The sequence below is a fragment of the Nannobrachium achirus genome (genome assembly GCF_963921795.1).
Source record: "Nannobrachium achirus genome assembly, chromosome: 14".
Taxonomy (NCBI): domain Eukaryota; kingdom Metazoa; phylum Chordata; class Actinopteri; order Myctophiformes; family Myctophidae; genus Nannobrachium; species Nannobrachium achirus.
Window position 1 is genome coordinate 40,265,017 of NC_137821.1, and position 25,339 is coordinate 40,290,355.

The window sequence follows — 25,339 nt, forward strand, 5'->3', positions numbered from 1 at the left end:
TGTGGGCAGTAAGAAAAGAGTATATCAGCACCAAGGCTTAGAATGTTTCATACGTTTTTATTTCTATTTCATTTTTACTTTGTGTTTTCAATTTCAGTTTAGTTTTAATTATATATATATATATATATATATATTTTTTTAAAGATGTGTTTTTGGGCTTTTTATGCCTTTATTTGATAGGACAGTAGGCTGACAGGAAATGGGGAGAGAGATGGGGAATGACGCGTTATTGGAAATGACACCCGAGCTCCAGGGAAACCCCGCCCACCGAAGCTTTTGATTGGCTGAAGCGGAGCTAGGGAGCGCTCCATTGTAGTCGCTTGGACAGGGCGTTTATCGTGGGCTTGCCCAGGCCTTACGGCCTGGGCATAAATATAATGATTGCATTCACCACGGCTTCGTAACTTGCGCGGCCGGCCCGCTCTTCGCGGCCGGTCCGCTGGCCTTCGCGCCGCTTGCAGTGTCGTGGACAATCGAGCCGCTCCGCCTGGAGCTCGAGTGTCATTTCCAATAACGCGGGAATGACATGTGGCAAAGGTCGTCCGGATCGGGAATCGAACCAGCGACGCCAGCAGGCATCATAGCCTAGTATGTGGTATGCGCCTTGACCACCAGGCCAGCGGGCGCCCCGGTTTTAATTATAATTTAAAGTGGGTTTGTTAGTTTAGTTTTTATTTCATGAAAAAAAGCGTAGTTTTAGTTTGTATTAGTTTTAGATTTTCATAATCTGTATTGTCGGGGGTTAGATAAAAAATGTTCAGTTAAAACTGGCACAGCAAGAAGTTTAGCTATTGTTTTTTGGAAAGCCTCTGTTATTTTTCAGTTATCACATGTTTTTTGTTCTTGTTTCACACTGTTTTTTCCCCTTCCTCCAAAGTAAAAAGGTGTAATAATTCAACCTCAAATGTCTTCGTCAGATACAGTGAGGCGAGATAAGGATATCTCATACCACACAACTTACAGCATGTATAACTATCTTACATTACGTACCGTATAAATATGATTAACTTTTAATATCCTGTGTTTATGTGACTGAGTAAAGAATAATTAACTTTTAATATCCTGTGTTTGTGAGAGTGCGTAAAAAGAGAGCGGGAGAGAGGGGAGGGAGAGTGGGGAGGAAGAGAGCACAAGAAAAAAAAAAGATGGAGAGATGAGAGGGAGACATTTTTTTTCATTTAACCACATGAACCCTAGCATCTTCATTCTGGAATGTCATAATAGGCGAACATTTGGCGAAAATAGAAGATCTACAAGCTCAAATGTGTCGCAACACGATGCATTGCATGCTTACTGCTTATAGATAGAGATCGACTATTCCCTGTGAAAAGATTTGGTGTGTAGAGGGATAAAATGAGGGGGTCAATCAAGTAAATAGCCCTGGGAGACCCCTGTCAACGAAGTATACGTGTTTACGGGGTGTAATAGAGTGCTCTCATTGACATGTGACTTAATGATGAGTTATTACACGTGACTTATGAGGCAAGGACGTCAGTCCAGAGGTAAATCAGATTAGAATCAGAACGAGTGAGACAGACGTTATTCATTCTCTACGGCAAGTGCTTGGACTGAAGTGCTGACCCCAGAGCAAAAATAAGAGAAACGATGACCTCCCGCCACACTGGCCCATCAACACCATGGTAATACGGCAGCCAACGTGTGAGGCCGATTCCATGGCAAAGCAGAGTAGTTGAGTTCAGCAAGAGCAGGGGCTAAAGTGTTTTTAAGTGTGGCTATTATGGATGGAAATCGTAATCGGCCAATATAAAAAATCGGCAGGTATGATATCAAACCGGCATAAATACCGGTTTCATGCCAATTGTGTATTGTGTCTATGGCACTGCACAGCATGATGCTCTGGTCTTGTGACTAAAGTAAACATTAACAAGTAGCAGCCAGTCTACTTAGTGGCAGCCTACAGAATACAGATGGTGCTGATTACCGTTGCAATGTAAGGATATATTCCATAATCCTGTGTCAATGTCGTCTCCAAAAAGAAGGGGGGAAAAAGCATGCGTCACCTGCTTTCCTCCTGCCTAGTCCAGACGGTCATATTAGAATGGATATTGTCTGTGATTTTGGATATTGTACTATTGTGATTGATTTGGCATTAGTGTTCTTCTAGCTTATTGGTACTCAAATTGAAGTATGTCTTGTAGGCCTACTTGCAACCCTATTTTCTAGTTCTTAGCTAAAGAAATTGGTATCGGAAAAATCGGTTTTGGCAGGTCAGACCTTCATAAAACCGGTGGATCGGTATTGGCCAATAATTTTGCAATCGGTCCATCTCTACTGGCTATGGAGACTGTTCTGTCCAGGAGTCCTTAAACCACAAACTGAATCGATATCAACTCCATGTGGGTGCATGATCTATGGCTAACCTTGTCTACTGACCTCCCGTGATGAAGTGGGCGGCGAGTAAGAGGATTAATGTGTCTCACTTGAAAATTCATCCACAGGGTTAGGATGTTTTACTAGTGTTTGATTTAAAATTTCATTCAACTAGAAAAATAGCAGTTTATTGTCTTGTTTTGGACAACCAGATCCTTTAAGCCTAGTGATACAATATGTCACATTGTGAAACAGTTTTCATATCTGGGATTCAAGCATGTGTCCCCCGCACAAGCACCACATTTCTACTGTTTAGCTAATGCAGTTAAGCACAATGAATGTGTATCCTCTGTCCAGGATATATTGCACACTTGGGATCCTGATCGAAATGGGAAAGGTCCATTGTAGATCTCGGATTTCATGTCGCCAGCCTGTGACGTCAATAATCTATGATGTCAGTCGTCTATGACATATCTATGATGTATGACTCCAAATTTGGGAGAGGTTGCAGCTCGATCAGAGCCCCAGTGACAAATGAATTAAAGTTAAATATTTCATAAGTAGTATACATTTTTACACATAATGTATGAAGTTTCACATAGTAGGTGAGACTTCATACAGAGACACAGACGCGCTACACCGCAAGACACGTTATTGACTGCCACTTTAAATAAACACCCAGGATTTGACTGTGTATAGCACTGTCAGTAAGCAGAAGACAGTCTGGTTCAGGGTCACTGTTTTGCTGTTTTGTCATTTTTGCTGCAGCACTGTCAAGCAAGAGTATTTTCTCAAAGTGTCATCATTGTTGTTTCTTTTAACAACCGAGACCCGGTGCAGTCTCTAGCTAAAGGGTGTCCAAGCACTTACTGCATAGGGAAGCTGTGCCATTTAGACTTTGTTTTTTTCTCTTTGTGTGTCCGAGGTAAAACTTGCAAAAATGTCTTATACATGCTTCCAGAAGCTTTCACATAATATGCTCAATGTGTTTTAATTAACTTTAATAATGTTATAATGGAAGTCAGACTGAAACCTTGCCAAAATATGAAGTCATACATCATATACCTGTAGATGTGTCATAGGAGTCACGTCACGACATGAAGTCAAATATCTATATGGGGGGGGGGCACGTTGGCGCCTGCTGTGACTTCTCTGTCGAGGTTGGGCCGCCAATCGCTGTCCCCGTTTCCCTGACATGTCTTAGAAAAAGGACCAAACAAATCTCTCGCGCGTCTGACAAAGCGGCCAATCTGCGGCGGCTCGATCGCTTTCCTGAACTTTGCTGGAGAACGGACCAGCTGCGGGATTGCGCAGCAATCAAGCCCCCCTCACCTGCAGAATCAACAGACACTCACTCAGACAGCTATTCTTCCGCGTTCCTGGGACGCAGAAGCCAGCCAAGGAATAAATACAAGATAACGTTTAATTTTGATAGATTTTTACACTTTTGTCAGCTTGTTCTTTTGTCATTCTATGGTCTAGTTACTGTGGTTTTTTAACGTGAACCTATTTAGAAATCATTTGGCTGTTCATTGCAACAAGGAAATGTTGCTGCATGTCGCGTATTGCATCTGACTGTCTGGTTGAAACATCACCCCTGTAATTAATCATTCCTGCAGCTTATAAATGCACCAGTTATTTTATTTGTGTCTACAGTCTGTTTGAGAAGAAGCACAAACACTTTATGTATAGATTAATAACTCCACATGCCAGGTTTCCTTTATTGCGCGATTTGGGCTGGTGCACGATTAAATGATTAATTCATTAATTAATGCTTGTTTTTGCCTTCAATTTCATTACAAATAAATCCAACCAACCACTCATTCAGTTAATAATAATAGCCTACCTAGAATACCTATAGACCTATACTGTAAATTAATTAGCAGAAGTGATAGAGTGTCAGTTCCTCCTTGTGTCAATTCTATTCAAAGAAATGATTATAGCGAAGCATTGCCATTCACTCTTTCAGTTTGATTAATTCATGGCACAGCAAATAAAGACCCGATTACAAACGTTTTCTATAACATGTAATTGTAGATGATAGTTATTTATATCATATCAATTATGGTTTTATATAAAGGCAAGCAAAGCTCAGAGCTTTGAGAATCAATGTCGGGGTATTTGCTTTTGGAGCGCAACACTGGAGAGCTGGTAGATGGCTATTTTCAATTGCCAACGTTTCAATATTTACAGATTGAATAGGGACACAATTTAGTCATTTGTTCATGCTCTGCTTTCCAAGGAACGAGGAGAATTTTTTGTTTTGTTTAAATCGCTTCATAATGACCAACTTACTTGACCAAGGCATGATTGAATAGACGGTGTTGCTCCCTGCGTAATGCGCGCCACAGCCACAGTCACAACAGAGTTACAAGACATCAACGCATTGCGTCATGGCGTGTCGACAGCTTATACATCTGTTATTTTGGACACATGGTCATGGAGAGATTTGGAGACGGCAGCGCATCAGCCCGACATTTCGGCGACTCCAGAACGCAAGTATTTTGCGGTTAATAATACCTATAGAATAAGGCTACAAAACACTTCATAGACTATTTGATTTATTTCTGAGCTAGTGAAACACTTCATAGATGTTTCCTGAATCTAAAGAACAATCAAATGACAACGGGTTCTAACAGAAATAGTGTTTTTATTAGGCTATTAGTATTAGGCAACGAATGCAAATGATCACGCATGGTTTAACCATATCCTATAAATAGCCAAACATTTCATTATGAAATGTAACAGTAGGTCTATATAAAGAAAAATATAGGCTGACAGCCTACCAAGGCAATAAAAAACTATAGAGTAGGCTAAAGGTGGGTTGGAGGTTAATGTTGATCGCCCGAGCTGCTTCAATTCCCAGACCCTATAATATATGGTCATTTCTCAAACAATTAGGCCACTCTTAGTCAAATTTGTATTTATTCTGTGAACTCTCTATTTATTTTCTTGTATGACATGATGTGTTAGAAGGACGGGACTCATCTCCCTTTCTATTTATCAATTAAACATCACGCATATGCGACTGTGGCGCTCTGACGCGCCATGGACATTGTCTTTATAAACTTTTGCAAGAAATATACCCCGATTGCAAATTACAGTGGTCAGTATAGGCCTACATGCATCGGGTTACACCGCACATGATTATGTGCCTGTATTCATGTTTTTCAAACAAGAAAACACATCTAAGAAATTACATATAAAAAGAATAATAAGAAGTAGGCTAGGCCTAGTGAAAATAGCCAATCTACAAGCTCACAGCAAGTCGAGATCTGCCGTTTTCACTAGTTTGGGTCCCGGCCAGGAAAACGTCTATTAAATCAATATTGGTGTCGGATATAAATTGCGTCTGCTAACACGGTAACCAGACAATATTTAGGTGGTTGTCAGAAAGAAACGTTCATGCACGCACTGTGGCGCACGCACTGTAAGTCACCCAGATACCGTACATCTCTCGTTCTTTTGATTGAATACTTTAATAGCAGTTTGCATATAAAAATCACAGGGACAGGGCAGTATTACTTCATGTCACGTTCATGTTAATGTGTTATGGTTACGTTATGGTATAAAGGCTCCGTCTGGACTCGATCTTAATGTCCGGTGTGTGTGGTTTACTATGATTGGCGGAGCATATCATTTTCTGTCGCCGCGACCTCGACAAACACGCGATGGCCTTGGCGCAGTGGTTAGCGCTTCGCCTCACAGCTAGAAGGTCCTGGGTTCGATTCCCGCTGGGGGACGCTGTGGGCGCTGGCGGCGTGTTCCTCCTCCGCGTCATCAGCGCCCACACCCTAGGTGGGGTTGGCGATAGGGCCTTTCTGTGTGGAGTTTGCATGTTCTCCCCGTGTCTCCTAGGGTTGATACCCTCACAAAAACATGCACGTAATCCTGGTCTCAATAATGCCTCCCCCTGGCCAGCCAGGGCGCCTGATGGAGGGGAAAGGAACTGGTTGGAATAACGCGTTCCTTCCACGCGCTACGTCCAAACCAGGGAAATCTCCACTGTCAGGTGAAAAGAAGCAACTTGGACTCCTCATGCATAGAAGGAAGCATGAGGTCAGTCCGTTGTCTCCCCAGGCGCGGCAGAGGGAGAGCAGAGCCCAGGATTACATAGGCAATTAGCACTGGGTGAAAAAATGGGTTACAAAATTGTGGGATAAAAAATATAAGAAAAAAAATATATATATATCTATATGGGAACCATGCTAACAGTATTAATTAGGCCCTGTCTTGTTTTCTGGACATAAGCTTTGTGGTGCAAGGTGAGAATGTGTTTTCCTCGTCCACTGCAGCAACACAATCGAAGGTCAAACAGGCAGTGAAGGGGAGAATAGTATACCTAAACTCACATGAGCACAAAAATAATAATAATCCTGTCGGCCTGGCGGGCCAACTTTTTTTAGGGCATGCCTGACACATCAACAACACAGTCGTGTGCTGCTGGTTGGGATGGTGGGCCAGTGATACAGATGATAACGTCAATATAATTTATATCACATTACAGCCATTGACAGTGACAATGCTCTGTGTCAAGTCAATGCAACTATCAGCATGTGAAAGAGATACATTCCAGTCAACAATACATCACCTTGTCTGACATGAGAGTGCAAGTGACGCCTTTGCTGTGTAACTGCAAATGACTGGCAGACAATCAAAATGTAGAGGGAAAAAAAGACAGCCAGGCTCATAAAACCAGAGAGCTGAAGCGATTGCTAATTTATGTTGTGAGTCTGATGCTGTTATTCACTGCTCAAGGGTAGCTTTGTAGCACCATGTGTCATCATAACTTTATTAACAGTCGCCGATTGGAATAGCCAGCCATTTTTATTTGGAGTTGATGTACCATCGAGAGCATCACACAACCCAGTGGGTTGGGGAGATCAGCCTGACTCGTTAGATTTGTCTGAATACTCTTTATAACCTTTCATCATACATAAAATGCACAATACACTTTGTGCACACTAAAAGAGATTAGCATAAAACAGAAAAACTGCCTAAAAGCAGGGAGACAAATAATTATAAAATGAATCAGTAAGACAGGCGAGACTGAATAAAATGTCTTAAGATCTCGATAAAATTCTCAGGCAGGGAAATCCAGAGACTGGGGGCATGACAACTAAATGCTGCCTCCCCATGTCTCTTTGTCCTGACTTTGGGAGAATTTAAGAGTTTGGTGCTAGAGGACCTCAAACATCTACTCGGTGTGTATCTTATGAGTGAGCGTGACTGAAATACGAAAGCGCATGGCAATCATTTAGAGACAACTAGTAGAAGGATTAGGATTTATAAATCTATGCTGAAGGTGACAGGTAGCCAGTGCAATGGTTTTAAGACTGGGGTGATGTGTGCCCTTAGTTTTAGCCTTGGTGAGGACTCATGCTGCAGCATTCTGTATCATTTTCACTCGACCAATTGCTTACTTTGGCAGACCGCAGCTACGTGAACCTTACTGTAGTCCAGCCTGCTAGTGATGAATGTATGAAGGATGAACACGTTGTTTACAGATGGCTGACCTTCTCTTGAAGGGCATATGAAAAACAACAACCTCATACTAGAAATACTGTTCCTACAAAACAGTGTGGGCTCTTTCCTGACTATATTCTGCAGCGTGCTAACTGTCATGTGAAGCTCAACCAATACTCCAGCTAACACCACTCCCAGATTTTCCACACCTCAATTGCACCTCATTGGCTAAGGGCCCTGCCTTTGTACTGTCTGCGACGGAACTCACTATATATGAATAATGAAGATAACATAGTGTTCTCGCCTTTCAGGCGAGCCCAAAACAATAACTAAAATAAAAACTCAAATAAATTGTTCTTCATTTCTTATGTTTGCCAACGTGACTATATTCTGCAGCGTGCTAACTGTCATGTGAAGCTCAACCAATACTCCAGCTAACACCACTCCCAGATTACTTTCCACCAATTGCGCCTCATTGGCTAAGGGCCCTGCCTTAGTTTGTACTGTCTGCGGCACAAATATTCGTCGGAAATATGCGGCGGAACTCACTATATAAATAACGAGGATAACATACTTGTTCTCGCCTTTCAGGCGAGCCCACAATTAATCGATCTGTATAGAATGTTAATAAAATAACTACCACAACTGGGGTTGTTGGAGGTGGTCTCTCCGCACTTCTATCGAGGCATTTAGATCGTCAAGCTATATTGTATGAAGCCCAAAGCGCAATATCTCCCCCGTCCAAACACGCTTTCCGTCCGTGTAGGAGACCTGTGTTCGGTGGACACCTACAGACTGCAGCTTTAAGTAACCACACTGTTTAACATAGCAGATCCATTCTCCGTTTGGCAGCACATTCCACAACCTTTTCCCATTCGAAAGAACATGTTTCGGACTGCCGCACAAAAAAGGTCAAATCACTCAGTAATGTGTTGAAACCCAGTACTAATGCATTATAACAGAGCCTGAAATGTTGCTCACATTCCCTCCATATCTGCTGATCGAGGATTAGTGGCGTTGAGTGGCACTAGGCTGTACTGTCCTGTTCCACTGATCATTTGCAAACCGAATGCCAGACACAGTGCCAGAACCCGCACGAGTCATGTGGATTCCTTTCTCACCTGTAATTTACGTGTCACACTTCCATTGAGAACTTTACAAAGGACACTCCGGGGTCATTTCACTGCTTGTTAGTGCAGTGACGTCATTAGAGGCATGTGGAACTGCTGAACTACTGTACAAATGCAAAACCGCACAGAAGGGTTACAGCCTTTATAAAGGCAGGATGTTATTTTTATCTGAGGAAATGTTGGGCTGCTTGACATAATTGTCTCAAGAATGTATAGCGCCTAACAGGGTTCCCACACATTTTACCAATGAATTTTCAAAACCTTTCCATAAGTTTTCCACAATATCTATATGCAGCAATTGTACGGTGCAAATACTTGTACTTCAGTGTGCCACAGGTTAGGGTCAGTGTAGGGTTAGCAAAAAATGAAGCATAGAATATATTGAATGCTACAGCTAGGTCTATACATGTATGAGACTAATTCCATGCCATGCCACATTTTTGTTACATCACCTATCCCAGTGTGTATCCACACTGGAATACGTGCTCCTTGGTTGAAAAAAGAAAAGAAAAACTAAAGGAAGATCTGCAAGCTAACAATGCAACATTCTTACTAATTAGGCAGCACTCACGCAGCACTTGCAGTGTAGCACTACATTTTATCACTACATTTTATCATTTCACTTTTATATACTGAATGTTTTAAATATTTTTGAGCGATGCTAACCGCTTCTACATCTGGCTTTGCCCGTTTGTCCCATATCTGTCCGGACTGTCATTGGTCAATTGGTGTCTGTTCATAAATAGCACCGCTTACTTCACACTGGGTGTGAAAACAATGGGCTTCTGATTGGGATGATGAGCAGTGTCAACCTGATTGACGCTTAGCTAAACATCAGTGGCTGAGGTGGCACTGTCTGTTAACATAGTGTTAAGTTGTCACAAACGCACGCACATGCACGCACACCATAAAAGTCAGTTTCTCTGCAGACAAACATATTTCATACATTAATCACTGTCTCATTCTCCTTATGGAGTACCTGTGGGAAGGGTGACGTGTGTGTGTGTGTGTGTGTGTGTGTGTGTGTGTGTGTGTGTGTGTGTGTGTGTGTGTGTGTGTGTGTGTGTGTGTGTGTGTGTGTGTGTGTGTGTGTGAGCGTGCGCAAGCTGTGCGTGCATGCGTGCAGCATGTGTGTGTGCGTGACAAGATGGGTTACCGTGGATGTACTGCTTCTTGGTGATCTGCACCGGCTGCCTCGGTAGTGCTTGGAAGTTCTGGAATTGGAGGAAATATATAGAGTGAGCTGAAAGCTTGACCTAGAGTAGGTAACCTCACAAAAAACATGCAGTAATCCTGGGGAAACTCCCCCTGTCAGGTGAAAGGAAGCAACTTGGACTCCTCATGCATAGCAGGAAGCATGAGGTCAGTCTGTTGTCTCCCCAGGTTGGCAGAGGGAGTGTGGCGTCCAGGATTACATTAGATAATTTGCACCGGGTGAAAAATGGCTTACAAAATCGTGGGATAAACATTAAAGAAGGTATAAAAGCCTGACCTAGAGTCCTGTACATTATGTTGAGTACTGTTCTCCATAGCCAAGTGTAGCCTTGCATAGCCAGAGTGTGTGTGCCATTGCAAAAAAGAATCGCCCTTGGCAGATTAGCGGGCTGGTCCCGCTCAGTTATTGAAATATTTCACGGCTCACAAGTCGTGAGGAACCAACCAGGGGCCCAGTATACAAATGTAGGGCGGGTGTATCACCTTTGCGCTACTCTGATTGGTTGTAGGTCTAACCAATAGAGTCTCTTTGAATCATTTTGTAACCACCCCAGTCTGTTTGAATCTTTTTGTCACCGCCCCTTGGAAAAATAACACTGAGAAGAAGTATATCCAGTGATATTGTCTGGCTAAGCCAAGTGTATTCTGTACAGTTTACAGTTTAGGTATTTAGCAGACGCTCTTAAATCCAGAGCGATCAGTACAATAAGCAAGGTAATACAACAATACATCAACATCAATACATCAATTATGTAGACGAGATAACTTCAGCTAATGCAGTGGTTCTCAAAGTGGACTCTGTGGGTTCCTTTAGGGGGGTCTAAATTGACCCATACAAGTCTGTAACTCTGACAGTGTACAAATGGAACCACATTAACCAGCTAGGGTTCATTTGGTTCCATGTGTACACTGTCAGAGTTGAAATTTGAGAGGTTGAGATTGAGAAACACTGAGCAAAAGCATGACCTATACTGTATAATAGAAAGTACAGTTCTCGACAGCTATATGTATTCTGTAGTGTCAATGCTTGTCTGGAGTCACCTAACTACAGAGGAGCGCTTTAGATAGTCAATCATTTTTAACTGTGTATTTTGGACGGGCAGCTAGTATCTCGATGTGGACGAACAAACCAATTAAATTCTATGAAATACAAAGATATGGTGAGCATGTGTGTGTGTGTGTGTGTGTGTACAGTAGGTGTGTCTGTGCATTCCAGTGGAAGAATGAGAAAGACAAGAGATACAAATCGATACACCTCTTCAGCTATTTGTCCATGGAAACTCTAGTCTAAAAAAACACACAAGGTTGTTTTGATTTTAGCAGACAATTGAGAGCACCTTGTCAGCCTTCGGCTTTTTTTTTTTTTTTTTTACTGCAGACCGCCGAGGAATCTGTGCAGATGTATCAGATTTCTCTCTCTCTCTCTGTGTGTGTGTGTGTGTGTGTGTGTGTGTGTGTGTGTGTGTGTGTGTGTGTGTGTGTGTGTGTGTGTCTCAATGTTGTATGGACCTGAATAGTGATCTAACTGCTTGTCCCACAGTGACGTAGAGTAGTGGATTAGCCTTTCACTTCGAGAATACTAGCTCACTCACTGAAACACACCAGTGAAGGTCACCTCTGGACATTTTCCCAGAGCTTCAAAGCAGTGCAGAGACACAGTCACTGCTTCAAGGCTGATCTTTCTCTGTGTCTCTCTCACACACACACACACACACACACAAACACACGCGCATACACACACACACTCACACACACACACTTTACTACGTGCGTTACAGGCTTGGTCTGTTGGACTCTGTTTACCCACAAACGTAGTTTCCATGGTGATTCATGAGTTCAGGTTATTTTTTGCCATGTTTTCCAGTAAATTAATTATTACACATTTGGAACAAAGGGTCATAGCAAGTGGCATCTAAAGATGAGCTCTGCGTGTAATCCCAGGCTGTAAATGAGATTTCTAACACCTCCAAACACCCTATTAACTCTTTTAGTGCCACCCGTTCACCACTAGAGGGCGCCCCAGGTGCCATAGAAAATCCCATAGAGATATGCTGGTATATGCAGAAGCCCTGCAGCCATGACTTGCCTGAACACTTTCCTTTGTGCATGTACAGGAAGAGGATGAAGTTAGCTTGAAGTTAGCTATTGGCTACCAAGCATTTTAGAAGCCTTATTTTCGTGAACTTAGCCATGATTAAACCTTGCACACCTCATGCATGGGAAAAAAACAGAGAAGAATGAGCTCTAGAAAATCCAATGCAATCCTGGATTGCATTGGAGTGGATTTGTGCAGTTTGTTCACAGCTTTCAAACAAAAAAATCCGATTGGAAATCCGTTCAGGCATTCTTGAGATAATCGCCATTATGTTTTACATGTTATGTAAACAAACATGGCTGCCCTGTATGTTAGATGGGGTTGTATGGGGGTGGAACATGCAAAATCGCGATTGAAATCATGTTCACTAGATTTGATGGGGTCCAAAAAAAAACGAACATGTTCGGTTTTGGCACTGGATGAGAGAGATTTGTGAGTTTATTTGGATTTTGTCAGAGATATGACATCTACAGTATACTGTAAGTGATTTATACAAGTTCAATATACGTCACGATGTGGCACGTTGTGAGCGTGTGCATCAGCTATTGATGGTGAGCAACAACAGCGCACAACTAAATATACATCAGCAGTGGCAGAAAGTAACTAAGTACATTAACTTAAGTACTGTACTTATGTACAATTTGTAGGTATTCATGCTTTACTTGAGTATTTCCAATTTCCAATACTTTTACTTCAACTCCACTACATCTTGGATCCAAAATATTGTACTTTTACTCCACCATATTTATTGAAAACTTTAGTTACTAGTTACCTTTTGAAAACAAGCTCACAATGGGCATTGTGAGCTTGTAGATCTGCTATTTTCAAAAGATCTGTATACATTTGAAAACTTGAACTGGTCCATTCTGCGCAATGAATACTTTCTACATTTGTACTTTAAGTACATTTTAATGCCAATACTTTTGCACTTTTCCTCAAGTAAATTTTGAATTCCGGGCTCGTATGTCTACATTGCAGTATTGATACTTTTACTTGGGTAAGGAACGTGAACAGTACTATATTTCCCACCACTGTTCATCAGGCTTGAGAAAGTTCCCAGCAGGTTATTGACATTTGTCTGGGCCTGCAGACTGTGCAGCGTGACTGTTCTCCCAGAGCTGGGGCTCAGATCAGGAGGCATCATGAGACCCCGGTCAATCTATTGGTCCATTGAGTTCTCAGACACGTGGCTTAAAATAGAGAGTAGCTCGATGCCCGCCCCGGCCACGGTCCTCAGCCCACCCCTGTATCGACCCGCCGAGGAATTTAAGACCTTCATTGACGGACAGACAAAATCACACACTAGAACACATGCGCTCACACACGTACACAGCTCTGTATCCCGACGCACACGCACACGCACACACACACACACACATACACACACACACACACACACACACACACACACACAGTACACGCCGCAGACGGGCACACTTGAACTCACTTAGGGCAAGACACAAATAGCACGCACACACACGCAAGCACGCACGCGCACACACACACACACACACACACACACACACACACACACACACAGGTGGATGCGCACATGCTCGTACAAGCACGCCCACACACACACAATGGTGTTCTGTGCTTCAAACAGATAACTAGTAAGACGCCTAAGGGCGACAACAACCTCGCCCTAAAGGGCGAGGTTGCGCCATGTCTTGACCGTCTGGCCAGTGATATATATCGGACCAGTTACCCATATATGGAGACCCCTGGTACCCATATATGGAGATCGATGTACTGTATATGGAGATATGCTGTGAGACCCCAAACATGCTTACTCAGTTACTTGTTATGTGAAAGTCCTATGACGTCTATGACATCTGACATTATACATACAATCCCTTTTATGCCCATATATGGAGATCCCTGCTGTAGAACCAGCCACACAGATATGGCCTGTCTTCCTCCATATATGGGCATTCCAATAAGAAGTCATGTTAGATATGGGCTTAATATTGATGACATCAGGGATCTCCATATATGGGCATAAAAGGGATTCTGTTAGTGTGGTTCCCCTGACATGACATTGATGGGATAATGTCTGGGAAGGATACATTTAACTGTATCAGTTTACTAATACATGCATACATCACATCATATTATTAATAGATTAATTAACAGTAACTTAATATAAGTTTTGTAGATGCTCAAGCCATTCACCAATGGAGCACTATCAAGATAGACACAGACACCTCTTCGAAGCAGATGTTTCAAAGAGGCAGATCGTTTCTCCTCCATCACTCAACCAACCCCCATTCTGATGGTCCCCATCGAGACACAGCACTGCTCCCCCATCCCAGAAGACTTGCAACCCCCCCCCCCCCCAAAAAAAAAAGCCTAAATGCCTTCTCTATCCTACCACCCATGTCCCATCTCTCCATCTCTATTAAAAGAAAAGATGACAACTGATAGTACAATATGTTATTGTTGTTTAACATGGTATAGATATCATTCTCAGTGTTAAAAGTCAATGCCATGATGTTTTGATCTGATAACTAATGCACGAGACGAGAATCTGCCCCACTCCAGGGACAGAAAGATTGACCGGCGAAATGTCAAAGTGTCCCGGACACTGGATAATGAGAAACCAAAACATTCTACATCCTTGCTTCTGAGTTCACGAGACTCAGTCACAACACCATCTCATGATCCATTGTTATGTTTAATTGTCCAATCATAATGTGACTAATGTATTTTATGCTGTACACATTCAACTATATATGTGGAATCATTATGCTTTGTACTCAGAGAAACTATGGGTGAGAAAATGCTCTATACTGTACTTGTACAGTACTTTGAACTCTGACTAAACTTCAACACAAAAACGCATATTCTCCGGTGTGGTCTCATTCATTGTGTGGAGTATTTTATTATGATTGGGGAAAACTGTTTATCCATATGGAATATGATCCAAAATTCCATCAAATGGCCCATTCGATTGCCGGATTAGCTCCGAGGAGATATTGGGGACTCAACGTTGTTGAACTCATTTTGTCTTCTCCGCTGCTAGAACCAGTTACGGATTTCTACTGATTTGACGTTTATGGATTCGATACAGCTGGACAGTTTGTTTTGGAATCCCACTTCGTTCATCTCTGCTAGTAACAACCAGCCGAGGATATTATCAGACGTTTCCCCTGACTCCCACGGAGTAACACTGAAAGGACTCCCTCCACGTTTTTTTCCTCCTGCGCACGGAGAAATTACCATGGGACTTGAGAAGTGTGTATAAAGCACACAGTGTAAGTTTTGAGTTTATTCATGCCTTTTTGGACTGAAAATCACAGATGGGTACTTAAAGATTTGTACCGGCTAAGTTAGAGAATTGCTACCTCTAGCCCAAGCTGCGTTTTTATCATTTTTATTGTTTAATGTTTTGTAGTCTATTGTTTTATCGCTTTTCGTTGCACGTTTGAGTAACAGAATAGGGACGGCGGTTTCCTGTTCTGAGGACATAGCAGACTGTTGGTCACAGATTCATGCTTGTCCATATTATTAGTTGGTGTTATTTAGCACGAGACTCCAGTTTAGTGTTGCCAGGACGAAAGTTATTTCTGTCCTGAAGGAAATCTTTACACGATTTTGTTTAGTGTACCCAGAACAAAAGCAATTGTTCTGAAGGGAGAATCTCTTGGCCAGTGCATAACCCAGCCACTTAACCACATAACAAATCGCGTGGTTATTTTATTAATAATAGCTGTTTCCAGCTACTTAATCACATAAGAAATAGCGTGGTTATTTTAATTGGTAGATTTCCTTTATGTTCCAGAACAGAACGTTCTGACGGAAATCTTCATGCTTTATGCTTACACGTCTTTGTTTTCGTCTCAGTCTTATCTTATTTTATTTTATTTTATTTCCGTCTCAGGCGACTCTGAGATGTTGAATACAGGAGCTTTTTATCTCAGCGCTCCTAAGAACATTTTTAAGAAACATGACCATTCAAGCTAAAAAAGCCCCCTGCTCCGAGAAGCAGTGTTTTTATCGTGTAAAACCTGGACCCACACGGATGAAAGGTTACAATCTGAACCCAGAACCTCTTTTTAACCCGGACCTCAAGTCATTCTGGAAGATCATCGGGGACTCCCAGTTATCAACACTGCCTAAAACTTTTCCTGGAACATGTCAATGGATATGTGCGGAGCTGTGGAGAAATCGGACATTATTTGCCACTGGATGTTCGAACCTCATCAGGAAGGAACAGAGGACGCAAGCAATGTTTTCAAGATGCTGAAGGGCTTGACAGAGCCCCCCCCCCCCCCAGCCGAACCTGGCTGGCCTTTCACTCACAACGCGATGGGGCGCGTTGTGAGCTTGTCGATCTGCTACGTGACTTTCATGGATTACAATGTCCTGAAAAGAACAAACACTCTTGACCCTTGGGACGCCCCGAGATAATGGTACTATATATTTTGTTTACTTTTGACTAAGAACGACTTCTGGAAAGAAAAAAAAAAGAAAAATCAAGTTCTGACTGACAAACCTGTGTGTTAAATGTTTTTGATAATCTATCTCTGTCTAATCATCTCTAATCCAATTTTCCTCCCCTGGTTACATTTCGGTTTGTCTATTATGAAAGCAAGAAAATCAAACCAAGTATAAAGTGAGCGGTGCTACTTCCGTGTACAATATGGTACAATATGTGCTTGGCTTATGCTGCTTGCTTGCTGCTTGCCCGCGCTCGCTTGACCGATGCTTACATTTTGGTTTATTATTGTTTTATTTTGGAAAAAAACTATGAGGGGATTGCTGGAATTGTTTTTTATTTGATTGCTGGAATTGTTTTTTATTTCATTTTTCTTATTTTTACCTTGAGAGGCCACGAGCCGATTCAGTTTCTGTGTGACCTTGCTCTCTCTTTCTCTCTCAAAAATGGGTTTCATTCGCTCTTGTTCTGTATAATCTACTGTTTACATTCTAATACAGGGCTTGATAACAATGTGCTGGGGTTATATTTGAATCTGTCTTATTTGAATCTGTCTTGGGTTTTTCTCCCTCTGTTGGTGTTCTAACTCACTTGCCTGGTTTGCAAAACTAGGAATTATTTACACATATGACTGTCTCTCTCTCTCTCTCTAAAAAGGGATCTCATTCACTCTTGTTATGACTACACTCGTACTGATAACAACCAACGCTTGGGTTTATTTGAATGTTGCTATGTGATGCCCCTAACGTCTTAATAATTTTTTTTCCCATCAATGACAGGTGGGCTTTATTTTATTTTAGGGGACAGGACGGACTAATGACATGGCAGAACAGGTATAGTGGAACTAACTCCACTAACTCGCTACCAACTTAACTGACTGATTATCAGTGACTGACTGACTGACTGACTGTTTTATTTCAATTTTATTTTAACCAGTTTTCTCCTGTCCTCCTGTTTTGTCGTGAAAAACACTATTTCCTGTGTAACAACTGAACCTTGTTCTTTCAAACCACACCTTATGGACATGAACCAAAAACATTTACTTTTACCATTCTTAACACATAAACTGCAGTATGGGTTAAGGATGGAAGAGGCCTAGCCCTGCTTTACTCAACCTTTAATTTCTCATGTTGGTTTATTTTTGGTAATACTTTATCCTCTTTACTTGAGTAAAAGCAGGCTGAGACGGTTCCAAAAACAATTTAGATGGCTGGGCTCCATTCAAACCCGTTCAGTCAAATTCCACAATTATTACAACCCTACTGGGCTTATACGGGATTACACATTATGGAAAAAAAAAAAATGACATTATGATTATGTTATGTATTTTTATTATTATTATTTTACTTCTTTAAAGTCTCTCTCTCTGGGACACTTTCAGTAGAGAGCCTTTCAGCAGGCCTCGCTAACTATTGTTTTGGGAAAACCTTATCTTGTTATGATACACTTCCCCCCTCACAGGCCTGGAAGCTCACTAACTCTGACAGTGAGCAGAATCACTGTCCATCCACAAGGTTTACTGTACCTCTGGACCATCTGTTTCTCATTTAACCATATTGCCTCCAAACATCAACAAAACAATTTTTGTCACACCCAATATTTTTGGCTGTGGCAAACGGGAGGGAATGTGTTTGGAGAATTAATATTTAGAATTAATATTTTTTCATTTAATTTTATTTCTTTCATATTTTCATTTTCTGAATTCATATTTCATTTTCTGATTTCATATTTTCATATTTCATTTTGTTTTCATTTCATCCCATTTAAATATATTTCAACTTATTGAAGTTGATTCCAATCCTCAACAGGGTTAATCTGTTTCCCCTAACAGAACAAACTGACACAACTTGTGTCCTCTTTTGGTGATGTATCTAAACATTTCAATTTAATTTCTATATATAAATACCTTATTGCCTTACATTATGGATTGATTTGTCCCTGTCTTTTCCCTTGTCTTACAGATAAAGATATTTTGAGATGATAATTGAGAATGAGTTGACAGACACATACTTCACTGCATGTCTGTCCAAAGTGGAAATGTCAAAAAGGATGATTGAAAAATCCATATGTATTTCGTGAGTATGAAACTGCATCACACACGTTTTCCCGCTGTAAAGTTTTCTTTAAGACCTTGACTCGGACAAAAGCCAGTAAGGAGGAATAGACAGTTGGCTTTAAGGCGGCTCCGGTTTGACACCTCACTATAAATGTCCCCAACCTGCAGGGACAATTAAGACCACTGATTACCTAAAGGTAACCTCGGAGGTGTACGAATTATGACCGCCAAACGGCTGATTTTCGGATGCTGTCTAAATACATTTTGAATGCTTTTGTCTTTAACCTAAATTATGGTAAAGAGTCAAGTTCGTCTTGTTTTGACTAAAATCGGCCCCAAATTGTAATAACCACCCGGGAGCGTGATGCTGATGTGTTTTTATCTTGCTTGACATGGATAATTTCCAATCAATCTTCGACACATTGAACCTTTGTAAAATACATATATATAATAATTAATAATTAAGACAATAAAAATCTTTTACCTCTACTTAAAAAACAAAAACAAAGTTCAATTATGATATTCTGATTTAAATACCTTTGGAAATATACAGTTCTTTTGACTCTACTCTTCAAAAACTATCGAAATGTTTTTGACTTAAATTGTTCAATTATTATGTTCTGTTTCTAATACCTTAAAAAAAAAGTTTAACCCATGTTTTCTTCCCTTGTTGTTTATGCTGCCTTGACATTTAACACTTCAAATGCTATCTCAGGAGGGAATTGATAGTACAATATGTTATTGTTGTTTAACATGGTATAGATATCATTCTCAGTGTTAAAAGTCAATGCCATGATGTTTTGATCTGATAACTAATGCACGAGACGAGAATCTGCCCCACTCCAGGGACAGAAAGATTGACCGGCGAAATGTCAAAGTGTCCCGGACACTGGATAATGAGAAACCAAAACATTCTACATCCTTGCTTCTGAGTTCACGAGACTCAGTCACAACACCATCTCATGATCCATTGTTATGTTTAATTGTCCAATCATAATGTGACTAATGTATTTTATGCTGTATACATTCAACTATATATGTGGAATCATTATGCTTTGTACTCAGAGAAACTATGGGTGAGAAAATGCTCTATACTGTACTTGTACAGTACTTTGAACTCTGACTAAACTTCAACACAAAAACGCATATTCTCCGGTGTGGTCTCATTCATTGTGTGGAGTATTTTATTATGATTGGGGAAAACTGTTTATCCATATGGAATATGATCCAAAATTCCATCAACAACCTATGCCCCAACAAATCTATAGCATCATGATTACTGTTAGCCCTGCTAAAAACATTTTTCAGGACCCAGGACAAATCCTGCTGACTCTGCCACCAAGAGATCCTATTTCAGTGCCTGTAATCCCTCCCATTCTTGTTGTGAGTAACGAAAGACTAAACGTGACTTCAACTTGTACTGCAACTTTTTCTAACTTGATATCGCTCGAGTATTCTTTGACAGCTACCATATGTTTTAGACCCAGCTATAAACCTAATAGCTCTGTTCAATGTTTGATCTGTCTAGCACTTTTTTATATGAATGAGCTTATACTGTAGATGTATATAAGCTTGATTTCATGAAATCCTTTAAGACACGAATCGTCGTCTTGCGACACATTTTAAGGCATGCCCACCAGAATACAGATTTTGTTACTGAGACTGGAAAAAAGAAGGGTGAAATTGCTACTCAGATCTACTCGGAAACGTTTAGCTGTACAATGGCTGACCTAAATAAGTTCTCATCCTTTGAATATCTTGCTACTGTGCTTAAAGCTGAACAAGCTGTACTACTTGCTATAGTACATGCGAGGAACAGTTAACTATTTCTCCCAGAATTCTCTGAATTGACTGCTGTCATTAATACCAAGCAATTTAGCATCTCAATTCACAGAGTTACTTGAAAGCCTAGCTCTTGGCCTACGGCTACGGTTCCCAAGGCTATTTAATTTAGTTGAAAGTCTGCTCTAGAACTAATTCAACATGTAAGAGAAGGCACTCATCAGCATGGTAATATTTGGGTCAAAAGGGACAACCATTGATCAGGTTTGAAATTGTCTCAAAACCCCCATCTGAGGGGTGTTTTTCCCTAACAGAAAAAAGTGCACAGTCAAAAAGTGGGTTGTAGATGCTACAGCATATACAGTGCGTTTGCTGAATTTGAAAGTTATTTTGATCTGTGTAATGTGAGCTGCTCACTAGACAAAATGGCTGCTGCCTTAAACCAATAAGGAATGTGCTATGGATAAACACTGTAGTAGAGCAATACTAGAAGAAAAATTTAACTCTGTAGGGATTTTTTTCTCCCCCCACAAAGAATTCATAATAACACTGTACACACGGCGAGAAGGTTTACATTTTTCTAAATTACTCTCATAAAATAACAGCAATTCTAGAATACTGTTTCCCACCATTGATTATTTTTTTAAATAACCCTAGCTGCCTCTTACATTCTTGGCCAAGCTTCTTCTCCTAAATGTGAGGAATGTGGAAAATTATTTAACAACAAAATCAGAACCAGCAGAGCTGAAAAAAACGCTGGTGACCATGGAGGCAACAATGAGAAAATCCAAAGCACATTGCAGGATTGTAGCTAACACTGTTCCTATATACTCTACAGAAGAAGTCCAAATTTGATTCTGGAGATCTATTAACAATTAGAGACCCATATCAAGTGAGAAAAGTACTTATTTGGCCTACTGGCAGAGTGCACAGGAAATGTGTTGTACTGATCAGTTCAGCGGTTTGTGAGATTAGCCCTGATAAAACACACACGCACAGTCGCACACACACACACACACACACACACACACACACACACACACACACACACACACACACACACACACACACACACACACACACACACACACACACACACACACACACACACACACACACACACACACACACACACACACACACAGCAATGGGGCGGCAGTGGAACAGGGGCAAAGAAACCATCATTAGAACACGGAGGGTTCCCGAAAGGTTCCCAGTTCGAACCTCTAAACTCTGAACCCCTAGTTGCTCCCGGTGAGCAGGTTGGTGCCTTGCATGGTTTCCTCCGCCATCTGTGTATAATAGCGTGTGAATGGGTGAATGTAATGCACAATCATTGGATAAAGGCGCTATATAAATGGACCATTTACCATTTACCACACACACTGTTCCCTTCAGGGTGGACTGTATGACCAAAGGTCCTCACGCGGCCGACATCAACGACAGATCTCTGCTTTCTATGCTCATGTATTATTCACAGGAGACAGAGAAAAGAGAGACAGAGAGTGGGGGGGGGAAGGTGGGGGTGAGAGATATAAAGGGAGTGAGGGGAAAGACAGAGAAAGAGATGGGGAGGGAGGAAGAAAGGGGGTAGAGAGAGGAAGAGAGGGAGAGACCGCGTCAGAGGGAGGGAGAGACAGTATGAGAGAAAGGGAGGGTGAGAGAGAGCCACAGACAGACAGAGGGGCAGGGAGAGAGAGCGCCAGGAGAGTGGTAAAGAGAGAAAGATAGACAACACTGCAGTGGCAGGGTGTGGACGAAAAAAATGAATACATTAGGGACGATAAGCCAAGCCCACACAGGCACTCACACACACACACATCATCTTAACTTTGTGGTTGAACATTGTGTGTGTGTGTGTGTGTGTGTGTGTGTGTGTGTGTGTTTGTGTGTGTGTGTGTGTGGTGCCCCTGTGGTGTGACAGGCGATTCACAGTGTCAGATATGCAAACTCAGCCCTCCCATCATGCACTGCTTTTCAGTGAGGGCAGCAGAAATCAGAAGACGCGCACACGCACACACGCACACACACACACAATGCAGAGTCATCTGGACCCCTTATATCCAAGGTACGCTCAAACCACTCCCTTTTTCACACACACACACACACACACACACACACACACACACACACACACACACACACACACACACACACACACACACACACACACATTATGATATTTCATTTTTAAAGGAGTTTCTATTGATTACTCATGGAGACTTGAGTTAATATATATATATATATATATTTTTTTTCTTTTGCATTCCTAAGACAATATTTTGATTACAATAAAGTCACGCCCATTGATTCCGGAAGGGGACCCAAATGCATTTGGGTCTCCATCTGGAATCAATGGGCCTACAAAGAGTCTCCTAAAATTTCTCTCATTTTTGGGGTGAACTACTCCTTTAAGAAAGCAGTGTTTTTACATAAAGTTAGGAGCTTTTAGTGAGGGAAATCTTGTAGGACTTCAGAATTAATGCATAATTCCAGATGTCTTTCTTCTTCAGTTACAGATATCGTGATGTCGTAACAATGTCTTGCAACACATTGATTATCACAGATATCGTGCACCTTTTCCCCTCTACACCAAATCTATTACCTGAAAATAGTCGATCTACAAGCACACAATGTGTCGCGTTGAGATTGAGACTGACATTTTTGCAGAATGTTTTCCCCACAATAGGGACGTGTGTGTTCAAACTCATAGATGGATGACAGCAGAGAGAGAGAGAGAGAGAGAGAGAGAGAGAGAGAAAGAGAGAGAGAGAGAGAGAGAGAGAGAGAGAGAGAGAGAGAGAGAGAAAAGACATGGCAAAGTGAACATGAGACAGGCAAGATGCAGAGGGAGTAGGGAGGGAGGGGGATAGCCAGACAGACGGACAAGGACAGTAGCTACAGTTTACGTCAGGGTGACTTGAGCGGGAAGGATGAATGAGGTGTGGCGTGCTTGGGTCAGCTTAGTCTCTGCTGACTACACAGTCACACACACGCACGCGCACGGACACACACACGCACACGCACACACGGCCACTGCCCACTGATCAATAACACTGTGTCAAGCAAGGTTCTAGCCTGCCATAGTCTAAGGCTTAGACTCTAAGCCACTGCTGTCAGTGAAACCGACCTTGCCTGCTGAGATTCTCCTTTCTTGGGTGCAGGACAGATCTGCTTATTTAGTTGTATTAGACACTAGGGGGCGATGGCAGACAGCTTAGTATAGCAGAGGCATCAGCAGTAGAAGTAGTAGTACTAGAGTTACAATAGTAGCAGAGGTAATATTAGTTGTAGCAGAACTAGCAGTATTGGTAGTAGTACACATTAGATGTCTGAGTGTTAATTTAACTCTAAATACTGTACATAAAAATAGATACCCATTTGTACACTTTTAGTAGTTTTTAGTTAAATGATCCAATCATGATTTTGCTGTGTGTATAGTGTACTGTAGTAGTAGAAGTAGCCTACTTTGTGGCTGCAATAGTTAACTATGAGGCCACCTGCTGGCCAACTTTAGTCACTGCACAACTACTGTTGCAGGACTCTTTCTCTCTCACTTGCGTGCACGCACGCACGCGCACACGCACGCACGCACGCACGCACCCACACACACACACACACACACACACACACACACACACACACACACACACACACACACACACACACACACACACACACACACACACACACACACACACACACACACACACACACACACACACACACACACACACAGAGCCTTGGAAGTGATATTGCAAGTTTGTCCACTCTACTAGCAACTTTGCAAGGTAATAAACCAATAGATTATTCAGAAAGTTCTACTCTATTAGACTGACTGATATGTGACATATATTAGTAATATGTCTGTTATGGAGTATGCCTATAACTGTTGAGCCACTGTTCGTCATTCTTTCATAGAATATTGATATATTGTACATATTTATCCTGTCCTCCAACATGTCTCAAACAAGCAAACTACTGTATCCTCCACAGGTGATAAGATTTCACCGCTTCCACACAGCTGTTTATAACAGCTATAACTAATGGACACACACATGGATATTTTCACTGCAGGGCACTTCCTTCAGCTGTCATTCCCGCAGAGATGCTAACTGGACTGATGACGGAACTGACAGCTAGTTGTGGTTGACAAGACAACGGCTGACAAGCCACCTGGCTGCTCTTATAATCGCCTGTTATGTGTGGAGTGCCTTCCATGCTGAACACAGGCAAAGATGTACAGTAAAGGAGGCAAGCAGCCAGGTATATCAATACATACGGTACATGCCTGTGAAAACACATGGGCACAGATGGATTCATTATAAATGTTGCATTTATATATCGCTTTTCATCCAAAGCGCTTTTCATAGATTGTGCAATACATTCACCCATTCACTCACCGATGGCAGAGGAAACCATGCAAGGCACCACCATTCACCAACCTGCACACCGGGAGCAATTAGGGGTTCAGCGTCTTACTCAAGGACACTTCAAAACTAACTCTGGGGGAGCCCGGGATCAAACTGGGAACCTCATGGTTCCCATCCGGCCGCTCTACCGACCACACTACCCCGGGGCCACTGCCGTACATACAGTGCTGTGTAGCCTACCCGAGAGCACGCTTGATGCATGCACAATTGCACATGTAAACACGTGCATGCACGCATGCACACACACGTGCAAACACATGCTCACACACACACGCACGCACTCCCCAATGGCTTGGACCGCATTTAGTAGACTCTCATCCTGAACGACGAACATGTTAGATCAGAGTAAACGACATGAACCCTCGTACTGGGGTAACAGGGTAAATGGTC

The 25,339-nt window shown here is 41.8% G+C and overlaps 1 protein-coding gene across 1 annotated transcript in view; it reads right to left on the reverse strand.

Annotated features, from left to right (window-relative positions):
- poln (polymerase (DNA directed) nu) overlaps positions 1 to 25,339 on the reverse strand; it is a gene marked incomplete at both ends in the record, with an annotated part of 80,487 nt that overhangs the window by 33,024 nt on the left and 22,124 nt on the right. The window contains one exon of the mRNA XM_080741615.1: positions 10,084 to 10,141. Coding sequence (XP_080597741.1) covers positions 10,084 to 10,141 — 58 coding nt within the window. The remainder of the gene's footprint in view (positions 1 to 10,083; positions 10,142 to 25,339) is intronic.